The sequence below is a fragment of the Prionailurus bengalensis genome, chromosome C2, assembly GCF_016509475.1.
Source record: "Prionailurus bengalensis isolate Pbe53 chromosome C2, Fcat_Pben_1.1_paternal_pri, whole genome shotgun sequence".
NCBI lineage: Eukaryota > Metazoa > Chordata > Mammalia > Carnivora > Felidae > Prionailurus > Prionailurus bengalensis.
The window spans coordinates 137,678,581-137,700,600 of NC_057350.1; the positions used below are offsets into that span (position 1 = coordinate 137,678,581).

The following is a 22,020-nucleotide window of genomic DNA, read 5'->3' on the forward strand; positions in this document are numbered from 1 at the left end:
AAGAAGAAAATTAAGAACAGACTCAAAGCAGAATACGGAAATAGAGACAAACAGGCAGACAGACAGACACAGGGAAGAGAGAGAGAAAATGTAACATGATAAATTAAATTTCTAATATCCCAGAAATAAAGCTTTACACAAAATTCTCCCTCCCTTTTCTCCGAATGCCCTCTTCATTTCAGAGGACTCAGCACTTTCCTTGAAGCCCAGGCTCTACGGAGTAGAGTCCCCTGATTAATATGAAAGATGACTTTTTAAATTAACGGATAGCACCTAACAGAAAACAAACCAACATGTACCACAAGAGCACTGTTTAAATTCCATCCAAAGACACTATCAATTCAAAGTTAATTATTAACTTACGGATCTAAAACTCTTCCAAGTTGATGTTGAAACTTTTCTGTGAAATCATCAACTCTCTTAGATACAACCTTAGCTCCTCTTTTCCTATAAAATTAGAAAATTGTCAACCTAAGTATTCTTGGTTGCCAAATACACATATGGTGAGGAATACCATAGTATCATTTGAGTCATCAAAACATACATCCAGTTTCAAAAAAAAGCTGTATGCTAAAAATATCTGTATATGTTCATTCTTCTGTCATTTATATTCTATTATAAAGATAAGTTTATAGTAGAATATAAAATTTTGTGTAAAGAATAAGACAAGCAGATTTAACATTTTTTTCAGTAAACACAACCAAGGTGTTAATATCATTATCACAAATGCAACTCCTAAAATTTCTAAGTTTAAGCAACAAATAAATAACCAAAGAATATAAATAGATAACTCACATCTAGTAAGCAAATATATGGAGAAATTATGATACTCTCCAGTAACAAATGTATAATAAAAGAATAACAAAGTGGCACTTTTAACATAGTACATAAGCAAATATAGAGACAGACAGACAGAATACCTAACATTGGTACAACTTGCAGTAAAACACTTGGTAAATGCAAATTACTGTAATCTTTTTGGAAATAATTTGGTAATATGACCCAAAAAGCATAAAAACGGTCATTCCCTTTTATCTATATCTGGGAGCCAATCATAAGAAGATAATCCACATAACAACTTAAAATGTGGGAAAGTTTTATATATATATATATGTATGTGTATGTGTATATATATATATATACATACATATATACATACACATATATATGTATATGTATATATGTATGTATATATATATATTTGTAGCTCATTGACTACAAATGAAAAAAAAGGAGATAAATGTTTAGTCATGGAGGGTGATTAAATTATGCCACAATAACAAGAATACACTCTGCATGCATTTTAGATGTTGGTTATTAAGAATATACAGCAATATAAAATTATTTTATGTTAAGTGAGAAAGCAGGGTATAAAATAGGATCGCATGGTGATTAAAGCTATGTCAACATTTACACAGGAAGCTACACTAGAAAGAAATACATTAAAAAGATAATAATGGTTGAATTTTGGTGACAGGATTATGGCTGATTTTATTTTGCCAATTTTCTGTAATATAATTTCATTACTTCTATCACTGTGATTAAATGAACAAGGTTTCTTTTGAGAACTATAAAGTATAACACTACTATTTAATAACATTAAAATTATGGGGCGCCTGGGTGGCGCAGTCGGTTGAGCGTCCGACTTCAGCCAGGTCATGATCTTGCGGTCCGGGAGTTCGAGCCCCACGTCAGGCTCTGGGCTGATGGCTCGGAGCCTGGAGCCTGTTTCCGATTCTGTGTCTCCCTCTCTCTCTGCCCCTCCCCCGTTCATGCTCTGTCTCTCTCTGTCCCAAAAATAAATAAACGTTGAAAAAAAAAAATTTTTTTTTAATTAATAAATTATTGTTTTGCTAAGACTAAAAACAATAAACATTAAATTCTTAAACTCCATTTGCTTTTAAAACTGTTTCCTGTGGGGCGCCTGGGTGGCGCAGTGGGTTAAGCGTCCGACTTCAGCCAGGTCATGATCTCCCGGTCCATGAGTTCGAGCCCCGCGTCGGGCTCTGGGCTGATGGCTCAGAGCCTGGAGCCTGTTTCCGATTCTGTGTCTCCCTCTCTCTCTGCCCCTCCCCCATTCATGCTCTGTCTCTCTCTGTCCCAAAAATAAATAAACATTGAAAAAAAAAATTTTTTAAACTGTTTCCTGTACTATAGAAACACCAAGCCGTATAAATTTCTGGAGAAGAGTGACACTCTGTGGAGAAACAATAGATGAAATATAAAGTAATTCATCTCTTATATCTCCATTAACTTCCCCTTGGTTCAAAAAGGGGGAAAAAAGAACAATATGGGTAAAGTCAGAATAAATCAATGGCGGTTTAAGGGCCATAATTTGAACAAATAAGGTTGACATTCTAAAAACCACCTCCAAAGGGCATAATTAGGAACATGTAGGGATGAAGTGGGTAAGGATTATAAATCACGGAGCTTACTCCTTTCACCCTAAAAGTGCCTAGATTATGTTTCTGGGAGAACTATGAAGTATCTGTTAGCAGCCATGTCTGTCGGAATATCCTTAACTTCAGCATCATTGCACAACCTCACAGCATTTCACTAAACAACTCAGAATAAAGGCCTCCGTGTGAATTTTCACACACACACACACACACACACACACACACACACACACACTCTCGCATCATCTGAAGATTCTGATTCTTCAAACCAAAGATCGTAAACAGACTATAGATAGAGGTAGCTTTACAGAGGAAATACATCCCTTAAAAGCTGAGCGTAAACCAAATTTACATTAAAATATAAAACTGAGATACCTTAAATTGTAAACATGCTTAACTCCAAAATTATAATAGACATCACACTGTAGAATGAAGAGGTGAGTTCTTTTTAAAATCCAGCAACCAGGGGCACCTGGGTGCCTCAGTTGGTTAACTGTCCTACTTTGGCTCAGGTCATGATCTCACGGTTTGTGAGTTCAAGTCCCCGCATCAGGCTCTGCACTAACAGTGTGGAGCTTGCTTGGGATTCTCTCTCCCTCTCTCTGCCCCTCCCCTACTCTCACCCCCTCTCTCTCTGATTTATATATTAAAACAAACTTTTAAAAATCCAGCAAACCAGAGCAATGAAGAATCTCTCTATTGCTTTTGCAATAATTAAGTTTCAAAATACAAGAAATATGATCAAATAAAGCATTGTTCCATCAATGATGTCTCCTTGGGGGTAGAGACAAGTTGGAGGAAAACGATCCCTGCATGTTACCTGCTTTTACAAATTCAGTGTTTGTTTGTTTGTTTTTTTAATTTAGATATAATTGACACATAACACTGCATTCATTTTGGTTGTATTCAGTGTATATTTCTATGACTATCCCACCAAATCATTGATAAATATGTCCTTGTTAATAACCTAAAGGCTCTGCTCTAGGACATTCTTAAGGACCACATTGCCATTGTGTTTATTTTAGATCTTTTATAAATTGATAACAGCTTTACATTTCTAAGCTTTCAAAAATGGATAAACCACATTTTGTTATCTCCCTTTAGGCATTAATTTCTATATTTAATTCATATATCTATAATCCTTAATAATCCTTAAATAATGGTTTAACTACTTTAATATTAACAAGTTAACCAATGTTTGCTATATGGGTTCTTCTTCTGTACTCTAAAGAACACTATTTCATATGGGTTTAGTATATAATATTACAAGAATTTGTTTTGGGTTTATGTTTTACCATTATTGCTTTGAATAATTCAAGCATCAGAAACTCATAATAAAAAAGTAGACGAGGAATGGAAATCAGTATTTCAGGCCTGTGATCACAGAGTCCAGTGCCTATAAACCTGGTATGGGGGTTAGAGGCAGCCTCTGGAGCCACGCTGCCTGGGTTTCATTTCTACCCCTAGTATTTTTTAGCTGCATGATATTGGGTACACGATTTAACTTCTTTGTACCACAGATTCTTCATCTGCGAAATTGAAAGGATAAAAATTATAACACAGCTACCTCAAAGAGTTGTTGGAAAAATTAAATTAATAACATGTAAAGTATTTAGCACCTTGCCTCTAACATAGGGAGCTGCTATCACAGGGGCCACACAGATGAATGAGCCAGGCAGGTTGAGTATCTGTGGGCATGCAAACTTTGTATGCACACTGAGGCCCATGGAGACTTGGATGGCCAGTGTCTCCTTTAAAGAGGGCAGAGGGCAAAACAAATCTACTTCCACAACTGGTGTGCAGAAGTACAGGCACGATGTACTGGGTTCCTGTGGTTGCTGTAACAAATTCCCATAAACTGGTGGCCTTAAATGACAAGAACATTCTCCCACAATTCCAGGAGGCCAAAAGTTAGAAACCAAGGTGTCAGCAAAGCTACATTCTCTCCAAAGGCTCTAGGGGAGAATCTATTCATTGCCTCTTCCAACATCTGGAGGCAAATATCATTCTTTGGCCTTTCTTGGCTTGAGGCCACATCACTCCAATCTCCCCCATCTTCACATCACCTCTTCTCTATGTGTCTTGTCCTCTTCTGTCTCAAATCTCCCTCTGCCTTCCCTTATAAGGACACTTGTCATTGGATTTAGGAACCACCCAGATAATCCAAAAATGACCTCTTCATCTCAAGATCCTTAACTTAATTACACTTCCAAAGACCCTTTTCTCACATAAGGTAACACTCATAGGTTCTAGGAATTAGAATATGAACAATGTCTTTTTGAGGGACCACCATTCAAGCCACTATATCAGTATTTCCAATCTTATGGTTTTTTAAGCATAGGAGGAAATATGAATTATTATCAGTAATCTCCCAATGCTTAAGTGTTAATCTATATATAAAACATAACACAGAAAATGAAAAATTAAGGAACTTTATTTTAATTTTCTAGGCAAGTAGTCCTATCTAGAATTCAGGCATAAAAAGGTCACAGTTTGCAAGAATTAAGTCAGATACTCAGGTGCCCAAATAACTATGAAACAAAACTGAATGATAAATAACAATTCAGTTATATATGATATGACCATCTTATAGAGATATGAAAGCCCACATCTTTAAGAAACATGAATAGGGTTGATGCTATAGATTAAAAATACGTCTTCAGATTTGCTTGCAAAGGCATGAAATAACCATAGAATGATACACATACACACACACACATACAGTATCATGGTTATCTCTGGGAGAACTGGGAAGTTTGGAAGACATATCACTGCATATCTTTTTCTATTAATTTTATGTTTGAACAATATCAATGCATTGCACCTCTTCAAAAAATAAATTTAATCAACATACTATTCTTTAAGTACATGTTCCATGATATTTAACACCTGTTTCAGGATACAATATAATTAAACTTACATTTGTAGTTCATGGAGCCAATATAAAGTTTTTGCCATGGCTCGTCCATCATTAAAATGTGGTGTTGGGACCCCATACAAGTTAAACCTATGGAAACTTGATGGGTTATACTTTCGGTTCTTTGCTTCTCCTATGATAAAAAAGAGGAAGCAACACAAATAACCTTATCTTGCAAGAAGCACATTATGCTCTCACTGACAATGAAAATGAGAGTGGGAACCAAATGGAATTGTAACAGTGCCAGGATTGCACAGATTTGGCAAGGGAGGACAAGCATCCTCCCACGTGAGCTGGGAGACTGGTGGAACAAGAGTCCCTTGTCTTCATATCTGGAAAGTAAGTACAGAAATGATGTAGGAGAAAGACATATGAATGATGAAAAATCCAGGCCCCATTAACGTTGCAGAAATCTTAAAGATCAGGGGAGGTACTGCCGTGCTTTGGGATCCCAAGATTCCCTTTCCACTGTGCTAAGATTTGAGAGCCTGGTGTTTTGTACTTGCTGATTTGATGAGACCATCAGAACATTGCAACCCTCCCATTTCATTGTATTCACTTATCTCATATTAGAAACTGAAACCTGAGAACCCAACAGGGAGCTTTTTATAATTAACATCTAATACTGTACTTTTTCCATGTCATAATGTGGAGTTAGTCTTCTAGATAAAAATCTTCTAGATAAGGTGTTAGTCTTTCTAGATAAAACTAGAGATCAGCTAAAAGGTTAAAAAAAGGATGGAGATTCAGCCTCACCAGTAATCCAAACAATGTAAATAAAAACAATAATGTGAAATCATAATTTGTCTCTCAAGTAAAAATAAAGAAGATTGGCAATGCTCACTGTTAAGGAGGATGGGAAGTGGAAACTCTAATACACTATGGGTGTGCGGGCAAACTGGGGCACCTATTTTGGTGTATCTTTTGGCTTTCAGAGTTAGTATTTCAAATGTTCATAAATCTAGGAATATATCCTAAAAACATCACATTCACAAAGATATATAAGCAACATATTTTGTGATACTGAAAAATACAATATAGATACTGATATGGAAAAACAACTACAGTGTTACATTAAATGAGGGGGAAGCAAGTAGAAAAAAGCATATATAGTGGGGAAACAAAACACACATATATACTCCTATGTGAATGCACAAAAAAAAGCATCTATGAAAGTATCATCTGTGAAAGACTGGGAATTGTGGGAGATTTTCTTTGTATTTTATAAAAGAAATATGTATTATTACAGTAATGACTAAAATTAAGTGTATTTGAAAGATGTTATATATTTATTGTTATTGAATGGTGCCCTTCACATATTATTTTTTAAATATTTATTTATTTATTTTTGAGAGAGAAAGAGAGAGAGGGTGCATGTGTGCAAATGGGGGAAGGGGAGAGAGAGAGGGAGACAGAGAATCCTAAGGGGCTCCGTGACTCAGGGCTCAAACTCATAAACCATAAGATTATGACCTGAGCCGAAATCAAGTCAGATGCTTAACTGACTGAGCCACCCAGGCACTCCATTTTTTTTTTGACATATTATTTTAAGTAAAAAATGTTTAATGTATATACATTAAAGTTCCCCAAAAGCATGGAGAATATTACGCCGTTCAACTAAAGATAGATGGCTTAGTGCATGCAGGTTAAAAAGATGTTTAAGATATAAACTGTAGTTATCTCTGGCTAATGGGATTTCAAGGTTACATTTACTTTCTCTTCCAATTTTTTTGAGATATTTAGGTATGTATGTATGTATGTATTTGTTTTAATATTTATTTATGCAATATGTACCCCCCAGTGTTGGGTGCAAACTCATGACCCTGAGATCAAGATTCACATGTTTTTCCAATCAAGCCAGCCAGGCACCCCAAAGATTTAATTTTTTTATAGTAATCTCTATACCCAGTGTGGGGCTCAAACTTAAAACCCCAAGATCAAGTGTCACATGTTCTACCAACTGAGCCAGCCAGGTGCCCCCCATTTTTTGAGATTTTTAAATTCTCTACAATTATTATATATTTTTTATTTTTTAATGTTTATTTATTTTGAGAGAGAGAGCATATGTGTATCTGCCATCAGGGAAGGGGTAGAGAGAGAGGAAGAGAGAGAATCCCAAGTAGGCTCTGTGCTGTCAGCACAGAGCCCGACATGGGGCTCAATCTCATGAACCATCCTGAGTTACCCAGGCACCCTGGATTTTACACCTTTTCAAGAGGCCAATGAAACTTCCATAAAAAACAGCACATGGGGGCACCCAGGTAGCTTGGCTGGTTAAGCGTCTGGCTCTCAATTTCGACTCAGGTCACGATCTCATGGTCCTGAGATCAAGCTCCACCTCGGGCTCCACACTGGGTATGGAACCTGCTTAAGATTCTCTCTCTCTTTCTCTCTCTCTCTCTCTCTCTCTCTCTCTCTCTCTTTCTCCCACTCTCTCCACCTCACCCCCCTCAAAAAAATTAAATTAAAAAAAATTTTAAATCATCAAATGAAAGTAATGTCAGTCATTTTATAGTCCATTAGAGCTCTTCTAAATATAAAAAAAAAAATCTATGCTCATTTTCCTCTAATTGCTAAATATATATAAGGTATCTAGTTACAAGTTGTCTGTATTATGTTGTACATACATATATGTATATATGTTTGATCACAAAAGTGCTGGATTTTATTGTGCAATACATGCTCAGCTTTTTCAAAAAATGAATATAGTATTTTCACAAAAAGGGGGAAAGGGAAGGAGGAATAAGAGGAGGGAGGACTGGAGGGAGGAGAGGAAGAAAGGGAGGGAGGGAGGGAGAGAGCCAGGGAAGTAGAAGGGGTACCCACGACTGAGTGAGGGAAGCAGTGGTGTGAGAGTGGGAAGGCAGAAATCATCTCAGGACTGGATGTGTTAAAGTGTAGGGAATCAGCAGAGATTGGCCATGAAAGAAGAGAATGACAGATTCCGACAGTGGAGCAATGAAAATAGGAAACAGGCCCAGCTACCAACAGAATTAGGAGGAAGAGCACAGAGAGGGACTATGGTATGAGAGGGTGGTAGAGGAGAAAAAGTAAAGAAGTAAGAGAAAGCAAGGGAGAGAGGGGCCTTGCGCTGCAGTAAAGAGCAAGCCTTGCTTCTAGCTAATGAAGACTGAGTTCATGAATCAATCACATATAATCCATCAACTTTCTCGGGACATATATCGGAGTCTGATTCTGTCTTCTATTAATTTCATCAAGATTCCACTTAGCACCGACATGCCAACAATTAAGCTGTATTTCACAGCACTCTAAATATCTAATGCCTTTTAGTTGTGCTACAGAATAGTTCTAGTGATATGCTACATCAGACAAGATTACATCATAATAGTAGGAGTAGGAGTGGGAATAGGAGTAGTAATTGAGCCCCTTCTATGTTCCAGGCACTATGCTAAGCATTTTGCAGGCACTCCCCTAATCCTCACAATATTATCATCTCCATTTAAGAGATTAGAATAGATGATGGTAGGATAATTAAAATATCCAAGATTTAGAGACAGTAAATAGATAAGCTAGCACTTGAACCTGTGCTATCTGATTCAAAAAACTGTGCACTTGACCATTACCCAATCTTAGTACTTAGAATAATCCTGACCTTTGAATAAGAACAGTATTTTTTTAAACCTAAAACTACCATGTAACCTTTCTAAGATGTTTTTTTCCTTTTAATAATACATACATTTCTACATTTAATATACAAAATGCATAAGTATATATGTACCTAGCTATCAGGGGTTATGACCTTATGATTAATAAGTTATTATTTACTGATCACTTATTATATGCCAGGCATTTAACCTTATACACATAATCTTTATTCCTCTCCACAAATCTGAGAATCCTATATGCTCAGGCCTATTTTACACTGGAGGGCACTTACCCACATAATAATCATTGTGAGAAACAATATACAGATCATGTCCTTCTTTTCCTTCTTTACATACTTCTTCATAGGGTTTTGGTGGATTCACTACATCTCTAGCAGATAATTCTAAAGGAAGAATTGATGAAATCAGGTTTAAGGTAATTTCCATCTATTTATAACATATTTAAATTGACTAGAACAAATGACAAATGAGGTATGCCAATGGCATAGGCTACATGGGCACTCTGAGAGAACACAAATGAAGATTTAGCAAGAAAGACAGGGCACAGCCTATACACAAATAGTGAAGAATACCAGAAAGCGGGTCAACTCAGAATAATCCTGTAAGACAGTACTTTTTGTCTCATAGATGAATTATTACAGCTATGAATAGACATATGCACATTTTAGAACATTCTATTATGTATTTAAATGTGGTATACCTTGACACTACTTTCACATTGAATGGTGTAATCCTAGATAGCAGTTATGATATAATAATTATAATGTTGTAATGCCATGCCTACATAAATACAATTTTTAAATACTAGTATAAAGGAAAAAGATCATCTATCCTAAAATACATTTTTTTCAAGCCTCAAATTTTGCCTAATTTTAACTTTAGATCTGACATGATGAAGTGTAGATTTTGCAGATTTTTCATCCCAAGAGAGAGGCATAATTTATTTCCAGAGTGGGTGTTATTATGTTAAGGAAAATAATCTATTGGCCCTTTGGGTGAAAACAAAGGTAGGGTTCCTGAGATAGAGCCTTAAGGGGTGCAGAAAAACAAAGAGAACCAAACTTCTTTGCAGGATAAAGAAAAATGTAATTTGAGGTCTCCTGTGGTAAGATTCCTGGAGAAAGAGGAGAAGAGACCTGAAAAGGAGAGGAGGGAATAAATGTGAAATGGGTGTAAGGAAAAGCATCCAACAACATGGCAGGAGGCTGGGGCTTCAGAAGAAACAATGACCTGTGACCAATTCCATTTTAACTTATTGTTTGTTGAAAGATGTGCTCCACTCCTCTCCAAAGAAGAGTGAAGTTCTGCTCTACACACTGCCTACATTTGGTTAACATACGGTTGACACTGTGGATCTGCATGGATGGAGTGTGGTACACAGCACTGGTCAAACTTACTTGTTCTGTGGTCTGTTTCATAAAAAGTTAAGAGTTATGAGCACATCAGAAGCATCGGTGGAAATAAAACACACAAATGGATGTCCATAGAGATGGGATTGCAGACTTCATAGCTGGCTACAATATTAACTTTCTTGAATCTCTCTCCTGTTTTTATATCATCTCTTGCTGAATCTGCCTCCAAAACCTGAAATTTTACTGCTTGGTACACATAAACTCTAAGGATTCTGGGTCTGAGACTAATTTTCTTGCTATGATCCCATCTTTCATTCTGAATCATCATTTATTTGTACCACCACCAAATGCCATGTCAACAAGATATTCAATTCCATTTTCTAAGAATTCTTTTTCTTTCTTTTTTTTTAGAAGACTCATTTTATCATCCAGCTCCCCACCATTTTTTTTTATTACCTCTGACGACTGCTGTCCCAAATGTCGTATGGAGTACATCCAGGCCTTTAGGTAATCCTGGCGTTTGATCATGAGATTTTCCTAATGGTGCCCTTTGATTGCTGAAATATACTGATTCCTTTTTATCTTTAATTTTCTGTTGAAATGTTGTAATGGGCTGTGGATTTATCAATACCTTTGCCTAAAGAAATCATATAAAGCACAGATGTAACAACAACCAAAAGCAAAAATCTGAAAACTGAAACTAATCAATAACTGGGAAGAAGAGAATATGATTATGGAAAAACATTTCATTGTCCTTGCCTTTGCTCATCTTCAAATGAACTGTCAGAATTGGAGCTATGAAGCTGAACCATGCCTACACATGAACCTTCAAGGAGGCTCTAAGGTTTATGAAGAGAGCTCCGTGGTTACTTGACTCAGAGTCTAGAAGTATGGGAACGACAAGTGCAAGAGCCACGAGGCTGCCACAAGCTCTCTCCAGATATATAGATGAGGGGTTCTGAATCTGGACTGCCCAGTCAACATTCAGCCTGCTCCCTGCAAAGTATACACAAGCACCATGTAGTGCCTCAATGTGGTATCGCCCAGCCTTCATCCTCTCTGTGTTCTAACAAAGCCCAACAGCATTTCTCTCTACTCGGAGAGAATGGAGAGCAACTTGGCTCTTAATTATCTGAGGGGAGAATGTGTAGTTTATGGCTCAGACCATTAATATCTTGTGTCTTGGCTGTTGCTGCTTGGATTTTTTCACTACTCAAGAGTATGAGAGGGAAGGAAACTGGAACTGATGATTTCATTAATACCTCATTTGTGCAATTTCACTTCGGGAAGTTAATAACATACAGGGAAAAAAGGAAAAGACGTTACCGGTATTGAAGTTTTAGATCTTATTCCATGTGTCAAATAAGGTGCGATTTGGGGATCATTTGCTCTGCCATAAAATACTCTTTCAGCTCCAGCAGGTGGATATCTATAGTTGAAAAATTTTTTTGCCTCAGGTGGAGTAATTAGCTACAGTGAGACAAGAAAATGAAACTAAGTAGTTTTGAAAATATTAGCAAGATTAATCTATACCAATCAGTGAGCACCCCCCCTTCATTGCATGAGTAGAGTAAGTACATGAGGAACTATAGACCCAAATAATGAAACTTCCTAACATGTGTTTGTTTTGTAGAAATAAACATCATATTTTAAAATTTATATTAGAAAACAACCAGGAAGTATTCAAGTTAGAAAGCATAACATAAATGACTATTTTCTATAGAAATAAACAGTATTTTCAATAGTTTTTGTAGAGCTGGAAATTTTAAGCCTGAATTTTTACTTCCTTGGACAAAATCAATAAAAGGACTCAAAATACAGTAAATAATCAAAATTGACCACATTAAGTTTATACAACTTTCATAAGAAATGTTGGGAGTTGTCTAATGCTCACAAAAATCCATATTGAAAACGCTCACCCTGGGAAGTTTTTCAGTCAAACAGGTTGCAACTCTGTCTCCAATAGGAATAACTTTCCCTGCCTAAGGGGAAAAAGAAAATAAATAGTTGGCCATGTCAGTGTAGAGGTGGAACATTTTAAACAATGGCATTTATTTCAAATTTGGGCTATGCTTCTAATGCTACAAAGTTACTTTCAACTATTTAACACAATTAAGAAAAAAAGTAAGAAATATAGCAAATCTACAGTAATCCTGATATATAACATAATAAATATTAATTGCTAAATATACCACTATATATATTATACCCACATATAGTTTTATACACACACACACACACACACACACACACACACACACACACACACATGCATATAGTGGTAGTATTGTCAGTGATCCTTCCAGTTATGGGATCTCTGTGAATATGCTGAGGGAGTCAACTTTTAGAAATAATGTTTATCAGTTGCATGATATAATCAGTACAATGAGAGTACAGCTGCATTCAAACTAAGCTCAAGAAAAAGTATTAGGTACTTCTGAATGTGTGTGGTATGTTTGCATTTGAGTGTATTTCTACCAACACCCAACTTTTGGCATATGCAACTATGTCCTTCCTGGCCAAGCTCCTTCAGTGAATGGCCCCAATGCACTTGGTTTTGTTCACTTAATTCTAACTTGGTTCTTACCTGTTCTTCCTTTGCCCAAGACAAAGATTATAATTATTTATTCCCAGAGATACACTTTTTATCTATTTCTCCTTTGTCATTTCAAGGCAGCTGATAGTTATTTGTGCAAAGCATAAGTTTCTTTTTAAAAAAATTAGAGAAAGAAACTTCCCATAAAGAGTGTTCTGGGTCTTTGGAGGGTCATGGAGGAATCAGGATGGAGAAAAGCAGAAAGATTGAGAGTTGGGTGGATGGATAAATGTGAGATGTTGGCAAGGGGATAGATAGATTAAATGGATAGCTGGATAAAAATATAAACAGATACATGGATATAGATGGGTATGTGAAAGCTTTTTATTATGTTAAGTGTTGAGTACAGAATTCCTCTTAGGAGGAGAACCAGCAAGATTTAAGACAGTATCTTGACAACATCTCTGGGTATAAAAGAGGAAGCCCACAGACATGGGCAGAGAATTTAATTGCTTTGCTAAAAAACAGGAGAGCGGCGCTTGGGTGTCTCAGTTGGTTGCATATCCAACTCTTGATTTGGGCTCAGGTCATGATCCCAGAGTGGTGGGATTGAGCCCCATGTCAAGCTCCATGCTGAGCATGGAGCCTGCTTGAGATATTCTCTCTCTCTCTCTCTCTCTCTCTCTCTCTCTCTCTCTCTCCCCCCACCCCCGTCCTTCCCCTGCTCATTCTCTAAAATAAAAAAAAATTAATGTGAAAAAATATGAACTATTGATGGGCTAGACTAAGGAAGGATTAAAGGAAACGACAATATTGAGGAGAAGGTGGGAAAGGCCTTCAACAAGTGAGAGGCCAGGAGGACCAATACAAGAAATTGGCCAGTGAGAAGCTTTAATGCCAAATCTTAAGTAAATTCAATTTTTTAAAAGTCTTTAACACATGCTTATTTATTTATTTATTTATTTATTTATTTATTTATTTGAGAGACAGAGAGAGCATGAGGGGGGGAGAAGGGCAGAGAGAGAGAGAGAATCTTAAGCAGGGCTCCATCTCACGACTCTAAGATCATGACCTGAGCCGAAATCAAGAAAAGGACGTTCAACAGACTGAGGCACCCAGTCATTCTAAGTAAATTATATTCATACAACTACATTATGTGAGAACACTGTGTGAAAAAAGGGAAAGAGACTGTGTTGTAAATTGGGCTAAAGCAGCATACAGAAAAGGGAGGACACATACAAGTGATTTTTAATTCAGCTAAAAAATTGTAAGAAACCTCAGAGATATCAAGGAACATAAAGTCTCTCCTGCTATACCTGTTATAGGCGCTCCAGCCATTCTTTTAAATATTCAATGGAAAGATAGCCTCATGAGGCTGAAGAATATGGGAACACTCACGCAGCTAATTATGTGGGTGATAGACAGTTACAGAGATAGAAGCAAGGATGGATTGATTGATGGATCAATCAGCCCATGGCCTCATACAGAATTCTACCTGTCCTTCATACCGGCTTCCCTTCCAAGTGTTTGACGGTAGATATTCTAGGTTTTCATCATTGTAAACATTTTGTGGGCAGAAATGCCCTTGGGATTCCTCATAGAGTTGCCTACATGAAAAGCAATTTGATTGCAGATCAGTAGCTATGAGTAGGTTGATGTCCTCATGCCATTTGACTGGGGACACAAAAATGGAAGCCATTATGTCTGATTTCTATCTAGTGTCATATAATATGTCTGACAAGTCTCCTCCACCCCACTTCAGTCATGGATCTCTCTTTTTACTTCAGTTGTTCTCAAGGATGTCTGTCCATCGCTTTGAGGTATGAAAGGTAGCAGAAAAAAGATTATTCTGAGCGGACCATTCTAAGAAACAGCAGATGGGAAAGAAGCTCTGCAAACAAGAGTAGAAGTGACCCTTTCATAAAGGATATTTATGTTTTACAAAGGAAATCATTTGTAAATGTGTCTCCCTCCCAGTACCAGGAAGAAAAGGATGGCTGTAAGACTCCACTCTTATCAACAGGGAAACACTGACTTAAATCTGCATGACAAACCTAACCCTTGTTTACTCTACTTTTCTTGGCAACCTCCCACAACTGAACTTCCCTTTGTCCCAACACCTTTCTTTTGTTTTTAACTTAAGATGGGGTTTAAGGAGGTGGCTTGAGCTATCTTGGGGAGTTACTCAGTTTTTCTGGGTATCTCTCATGTATGCATGAGGTATACATATTTAAAAAACTTCTGTTTTTCTCTTGCTAATCTGTTTTTTATGGCAGGGAGTCTCAGCCAAGAACTCAGAAGAGTAGAGAGAAAATTATTTTTCCTCCCCTAAAGTTTCTCCATCAAGCCCCACAACAAAAATACATTCTGTCCTTCATAGCCTACACCTGAATTTGGCTATCCCAAACATAGGCCCCAAGTTTGGTGAAAATTTATTGTGTCATTTTTCATGTGGTCCACTAAGAGACAATAGTGTTTTATTTACATAGACATAAACAAGCTCGGAGCCTGGAGCCTGGTTCAGGTTCTGTTTTAGGTTCTGTGTCTCCTTCTCTCTCTACCCCTCCCCTGCTCACACTCTGTCTCTCACTCTCAAAAATAAACATTTAAAAAAATTATATAAATGTAAACACACTAAATATGGAAAAACAGGCAAATGGTTCAATAAATTATGGTATCTTCAAATGACATACTATTGTGGGGCACCTGGGTGGCTCAGTCGGTTAAGCACCTGACTTTGGCTCAGGTCATGATCTTGCAGTTTGAGAGTTCAAGACCCCCAGTGGACTGTCTGCTGCAGCACAGAGCCTGATTCCAGCCTGTCTGCCCCTCCCCTGCTGGAGTGTTTTTTTTTCTCTCTCTCTCTTTCTCAAAAATAAATAAAACATTTAAAAAAATAATATACTATTGTATAATCATTTAAAATGATGGATATAAATAATTTTGAATAGTATAAAAATGTTCATGACATAATGTGAATTAAAACAAAGATGTAAATTTGTATCATACGGATACACACAGGCAGCTCTTTCTGCCCACAGGTCCCATCCCCATGCTTTAATAAAACCACCTTTTCTGCACCAAAAAGCAAACAAACAAAAAACCAAAATACACAGAATCACATCTCTATATGCAGCAGTACACGCAGAACACATAGACAAAAAGTTGCTAGTTGTGATTCTATTTGAGTGGTGAGATTATAAGTGACTTACTTTCTTCTTTATACTATTCTTCTTAATATTTTACTACTATATATTGCTTTATAAAGCAAAAGAAAGCAATAAAAGGTTATCAAAAAGCCTACAAACAACATCAAATAGAAGGAAAACAGCAACAAGAGCACCAGAAACTAAGAATAATAATCAAGTATATGCAGGCCCAAGACAGAATTTAGAAGCAGCTTTAATGGCCACCTTGAGTCTACTTCCCGAACTCTAAAAGGTAGCCTAGGGGGGTCCTAATGACCTTCCTAACCTGAGGAAGAGAGCAATGATCTTCCTGAAGATTTTCTGTTGACTCAGGGAGCTTTGGTGTCAGGATCCAGCCAAGAAATGTAAACAAACATTAAGTATAACCCTATCCCCCAACACACCATAAAACACACTCTCCAGGACTGTGAACTCCTAAGAGGGACCTCTTCTTGCACCACCAGGGATGGGTAGAATTCCTTAGCCCTGTTTCTCAAACTTTAGTCACATGAACACCTATAGTTAATGTACGTATTTTTAAAATTATGCTGGCAGGGGCGCCTGGGTGGCTTAGTCGGTTAAGCATCCGACAACTCTTGATTTCGGCTCAAGTCATGATCTCACAGTTTCATGGGTTTGAAGCCTGAATGGGACTCTGGGCTAACAGAGCAGAGCCTGCTTGGGATTCTCTCTCTCTTCCCTCTCTCTCTGTCTCTGCCCCTCCTCCACTTGCACTCTCTCTCTCTGAAAATAAATAAACTTTAAAAAAAATGAAAATAAAATTATGCTGGCAAAAACTTGGGAAATGCTGGATCTTTAATATACTAAGGTACATTTTAAATCTCAAAAGGAAGGACCATTTAGTGCTCTACCATTAATTTGACCTCGGAGGTTTTATTTGTCTGTGTCACTAAATTAGCCTTGTATGAAAAGCCATATATAGGAACCCCTAGTTGGAGTTTCGTTTCTTCAAGTGTTTCTACCACTGACTTCATTTATAAAATAAAAGGCTATTTCCAAGGTTGGTAATCGAAGAAAAAATCTCCATATAGGTAAGACAGTGGGTTTTTAATAACATAAATCTTGCCTCCTTTCTCTGAAAGATTTCTTCCCAACTACTATCTCTCAACCACAGATTGGTTTCAGAGGAAGAAGTACTGCCCTTTTAATCCTTGGTTTCAAACTTATTCCCCATAATATGATTAAGGCCAGCCTGGAATAAACACTTTAATAAATACTAGTAGATTTTTCAAAGGAGAGAGAGGAAGATAAAGTCTCAAACCCAGGGAATAAAAATGAAACCAAATAATCTATTTTACAAGGTATATTCATGTACATCTTTGCAGTTTCTATAGCAAGGATTCCCTACCTGATTTATCACTCATCATTTATCACTTATTTTAGCACCTATCATCCAGAAGGACAAGCCTATGCACCCCAAGTTCAAGTCAAACATGTATGTACACCATACAGATGTGTCAAGATTGCCATCTGGTCTGGTTCAAAAGACTTAGAAGAATGAATGTTATTTTCTCTCTCTTTTTCAAAATTAACTTTGTCTAAATAATACATGTACTCTGTTCAAAAATCAAAGGGTTGTAATAAAAAACAGCATTTCCCCACCCCACTTGCATCTAGTCCTACCAACTGTCTTCTACACTTTCAGCCACTTCTGGTATTTATCTGCACGTTTCTAACCCTTATACTGATACATAGTGATTAGTCTTAGACATCATCTACTGGTACCCTTTTATGATGGAGAAGGCTGGAGCTCTTATACCTCTCAGTACAGTTACATCATACTTTTTGATAAAGTCAATGGTGTTTACATTATGATAATTAGATTATTGTTCACGGCTGAAATAAGTAAGTATATTATATATTGTCATGTTATGTTATGTTACATTATTTTTTCCTAATTGTTGCTTTTGCCTTTGCTTTTTGTGTTTTTTAATATGCCTATTTCTAAATTTTTCCAAGTACTCCAACCAAACTGTCAAATTTCTAGGGTGTATTTGTTTGTTTTTTATTTTTTTATTTTATTTTTTTTTTAATTTTAATCCCACTCTAAATTTTTTTTTTTAACGTTTATTTATTTTTGAGACAGAGAGAGACAGAGCATGAACAGGGGAGGGGCAGAGAGAGAGGGAGACACAGAATCCAAAACAGGCTCCAGGCTCCAAGCTGTCAGCACAGAGCCCGACGCGGGGCTCGAACTCACGGACCTCGAGACCATGACCTGAGCGGAAGTCGGCCGCTTAACCGACTGAGCCACCCAGGCGCCCCTGTTTGTTTGTTTTTTAAATAAGCTCTCCTATAGCACTTTGTCTTCTTGCTTTAATCTCAGCTGGTTGCTCTTAAGTCTGGTACAGAGCTCTTGTCCTGGGAATTTTTCCTTTGCCATGCTTCAGAGTTAGGTTTGCCTATTCCCTAAATCCCATCTATCCCCATTTCACTGAAGTAAATTCTTTAGTATTTTCCTAAAAAAGAATAAAAATCAACTTTTGATTCCTTGCATGTTAAAAAACAAAAAAACAAAAAACCAACAGGCTTAAAATGGAGCCATTTGTGCTAAGCCCCATGTTAGCAAACTAGGACTCAATATATAACCTAATTGCAGTTTCAGCCTTTCCCAGGAGTGGAATTTTAAATCAGTCTGGAATTTCCTGATCAACCCTTGTGAGGTCATCTGCTTAGTAGACCCCACCCTTACCAAAAGAAAGGTGACCTTGCCTGAAGTAATCCTTTCTTTTTATTAATGACTTCCTTATCCCTGCCCCTTCTGCTTATAAAAGAGTTACATTTTGAACAGCTCCTCATAGCTCTTTTCCACTTACTAAAAGGGATGCTGCCTGATTCATGAGCTGTTAGAAAAAAGTCCATTAGATCTTCAAATTTACTCAGTTGAATTTTTTTTTTAACAGGTTCCTGAAAATATCTTTATGCTACTCTTTACATTTGATTAGTGGTTTGGCTAGGTATAAAATACAAGGTAGCAAATAATTTCTCTCTCAATTCTGAAAGCATTATGCCAATATCCTTTAAGAGGTGATCTAAGGTGGGGCACCTGGATGGCTCAATCAGGTTAAGCATCCAACTTCAGTTTAGGTCATGATCTCACAGTTTGAGTTTGAGCCCCACAGTTGGCCTTTCGGCTCTATGCTGACAGTTGGGTTCTGTGCTGACAGTATGGAGCCTGCTTGGGATTCTTTCTCCCTCTCTCTGCCCCTCCCCCACTTGTGCTCTCAAAATAAATAAACTTTAAAATACAAAAAAAAAAAAAAAGAGTTTGTCTAGGGTACCTAATGGGCTTAGTCAGTAGAGCATGCAACTCTTGATCTCGGGGTAGTGCATTAAACCCCCTTGGTGGGCAAAGAGATTACTTTAAAAAAAAAAAAGAAGTGATCTTGCTAATTAGATGTCTAAGGTAGTTCTGAATTTTTCCATTATATGTGATTTTTTCCCTCTATGGATGTATTTAGAATCATCTCTATATCCCTAGTTTTCAGAAATTTCATAGTAATGATCCATGGTATGGGTATTCTTTCCTTCATTTGGCTTGACCCTTAATAAACTACTTGCAAACTTTTTTAAACATTTATTTATTTTTGAGAGAATGCTTGCACAGGAGGGGCAGAGGGAGAGAGAGAATCTCAAGCAGACTCTGAGCCGAGCTCAGAGCCCAACTGGAGTCTCCATCTCACCAACCATGACATCATGACCTGAGCCGAAATCAAGAGTCGGACACTTAACTGACTGAGCCACCCAGGCACCCCAACTCCTTGCAATCTTGATTTGTATCCTAAAATCAAAGAAATGTGGCTGTATTTTTTGATAATTTTCTCTACCTCGTTTTACCTATTCTCTCTTTCTGGCCCTACTATTAAATCAAATATGATGAGAGACCATAAGGCAAGCTGAGGGCCAAGCACAAGCTAGCACAACCCCCTTCCCTCCAGGGGGGATATGTGTGATATTCCTCAGCCACTTCTGGTTGCCCAAGGACATAGGAAAGGGAAAGAAAACCAACAGTTAACTGATAGAGGTCACAGTTGGGTAGGAAATAAGTCTCTACCAGTTTACAAATATCTTAGTACAATTAGAAGAAAAGGGGGATCTTATCAATAGCCTAATCTCCAGGAACTCTCTACTCTTTTTTGTTTTCCTACTGTCTTAATGATAGTGTTTTGCTAGAGGGAAAAACAACTCTAGCCAGACAATAGCTAGGCCTCCAGTAATCTGTGAGTCTTCTTTAGCATATGGAAATCCCTTTAAGAAACTTCTTGAATCTACCTCCCCCAGCTCCACAGTATGTAACCAGTCACTCTGCACAACCCCAGTGCAGCTCTTTCTGCCCATGCATCCTGTCTCCTTGCTTTAATAAAATCACCTTTTTGCACCAAAGACTTCTTCAAGAATTCTTTCTTGGCTGTCAGCTCTGAATCCCCATGACCACTCCAAAAACCCATCAAAATGTATCTGAATATTTGTGGGGTGCCTGGGTGGCTCAGTTGGTTAAGCCTATGACTCTTGGTTTTGGCTCAGGTCATGATCTCACAGTTTCCTGGTTTTGAGCCCTGCATCAGGCTCTGTGCTGGCAACGTGGAGCCTGCTTGGGATTCTCTCTCTCTCTCTCTCTCTCTCTCTCTCTCTCTCTCTCTCTCTCTCTCCATCTGCCCCTCCCCCACTCACACTGTCTCTGTTTCTCTCAAAATAAATAAATAAACTTAAAAAGTATTTTTTAAGATGTATCTGAATATTTCTAATCATTGTTTTAATGTCTGGGAAATATCTTTGATTTCATCCTCTGAGAGAGAAAGCCAGGGAACCTGCATTACAGAAAGTATATTTTTATTTATTAATGACCCATTTTCAGCATGGAGCTACATCCCTACCTTATCTTGGCCTTGGCATTTTTTACTCTAAAATCTGCTTTGGGAAAATAAATCCAGATTTGGTGGAAGGGAGTGGGAGCTGGTGCAGAGAGGTAGGGAGTCAGGCTAGCATAGGATAAAGAAGTGGAACCAGAAGCCCAACTGTGCTGAATATCAACTTACAACTGATCTTTTGATTTTCAGATCCAAACTTTACTACACTTTCTCCCAAGGGCTGGGCTTCTCAGGGATTATCCCAGGTTCCTAATATTGCCTTGTCTTTCATGACCTTGACATTTTTGGAGAACAGGCCAGTTATTTTATAAAATGTCGTCCTTCGGTTTAGGTTTGACTAGTGTTTTCTTATGATTAAAGTTATACGTTTTTGTCAGGGGTGTCACAGAAACAATGCTGTGTTCTTCTGTCAGGGAGCACATACTGTCAATCTGTCCGATTACTGATAGTGTTAACTTCAGTCACTGAATGAAGGTGATATCTGCTACATTTCTCTACCATAAAGTTATTTTTCCTTTGCAATTAATAATTATTCTACGTAAATATTCAGTTCCATACCAAACTTTCACTTACTGTTTAAGATCCATTGATGATTTTTGCCTAAATCATTACTATCATGATGGTTGCCAAATGGTGACTTTCTAATTCCATCATTCCATCCATACTTATTAATTGGCATTAATTATACTGCAAGGAAACTTTCTTTTCTTGCTGGCTGTTCAATTTTTCATGTATTTACATAAGTCTGAGTTCATGGATTTCTATTTTACTCAATGCCCCAAACCCAACAGTTTGGTTCACTAAGAGCTCCTTCAAGCTTGTTTCTGTGCCCCTTGACACATCTGCATTATTCTTTGAGAATTTTCTTACTTTTTGGCTCCCAAAAGTGTTCCAAGTTCATACTGTACTGCACCAGCCCTAGAGTCAGCCATTCTTCCAGAGTCCTTATTCCTTTTAATACAGATGATATTCAGAAATGAAGGTCTGGTTTTTGGTATGTTCATTTGTTACCAGATAAACATTGCTTCTAGATCCTCTTAGAGAATAGAGGTAAGGTATGTATGTATGTATGTATGTATGTATGTATACACACACCCCCATACTGGCATCTAT

At 37.4% G+C, this 22,020-nt stretch overlaps 1 protein-coding gene across 2 annotated transcripts in view; it reads right to left on the reverse strand.

Moving 5' to 3' along the window:
* Positions 1-22,020, reverse strand: part of EFHB (EF-hand domain family member B) — a 49,442-nt gene that overhangs the window by 18,277 nt on the left and 9,145 nt on the right. The window contains exons 2-7 of one of the 2 annotated variants that reach the window (XM_043595501.1): positions 12,214-12,276; positions 11,621-11,764; positions 10,751-10,931; positions 9,215-9,325; positions 5,320-5,449; positions 364-447 (exon numbers count right to left, since the gene is read on the reverse strand). In XM_043595501.1, the coding sequence (XP_043451436.1) occupies positions 364-447; positions 5,320-5,449; positions 9,215-9,325; positions 10,751-10,931; positions 11,621-11,764; positions 12,214-12,276 (713 nt within the window). The remainder of the gene's footprint in view (positions 1-363; positions 448-5,319; positions 5,450-9,214; positions 9,326-10,750; positions 10,932-11,620; positions 11,765-12,213; positions 12,277-22,020) is intronic. The other variant, XM_043595502.1, reaches the window with a different exon arrangement.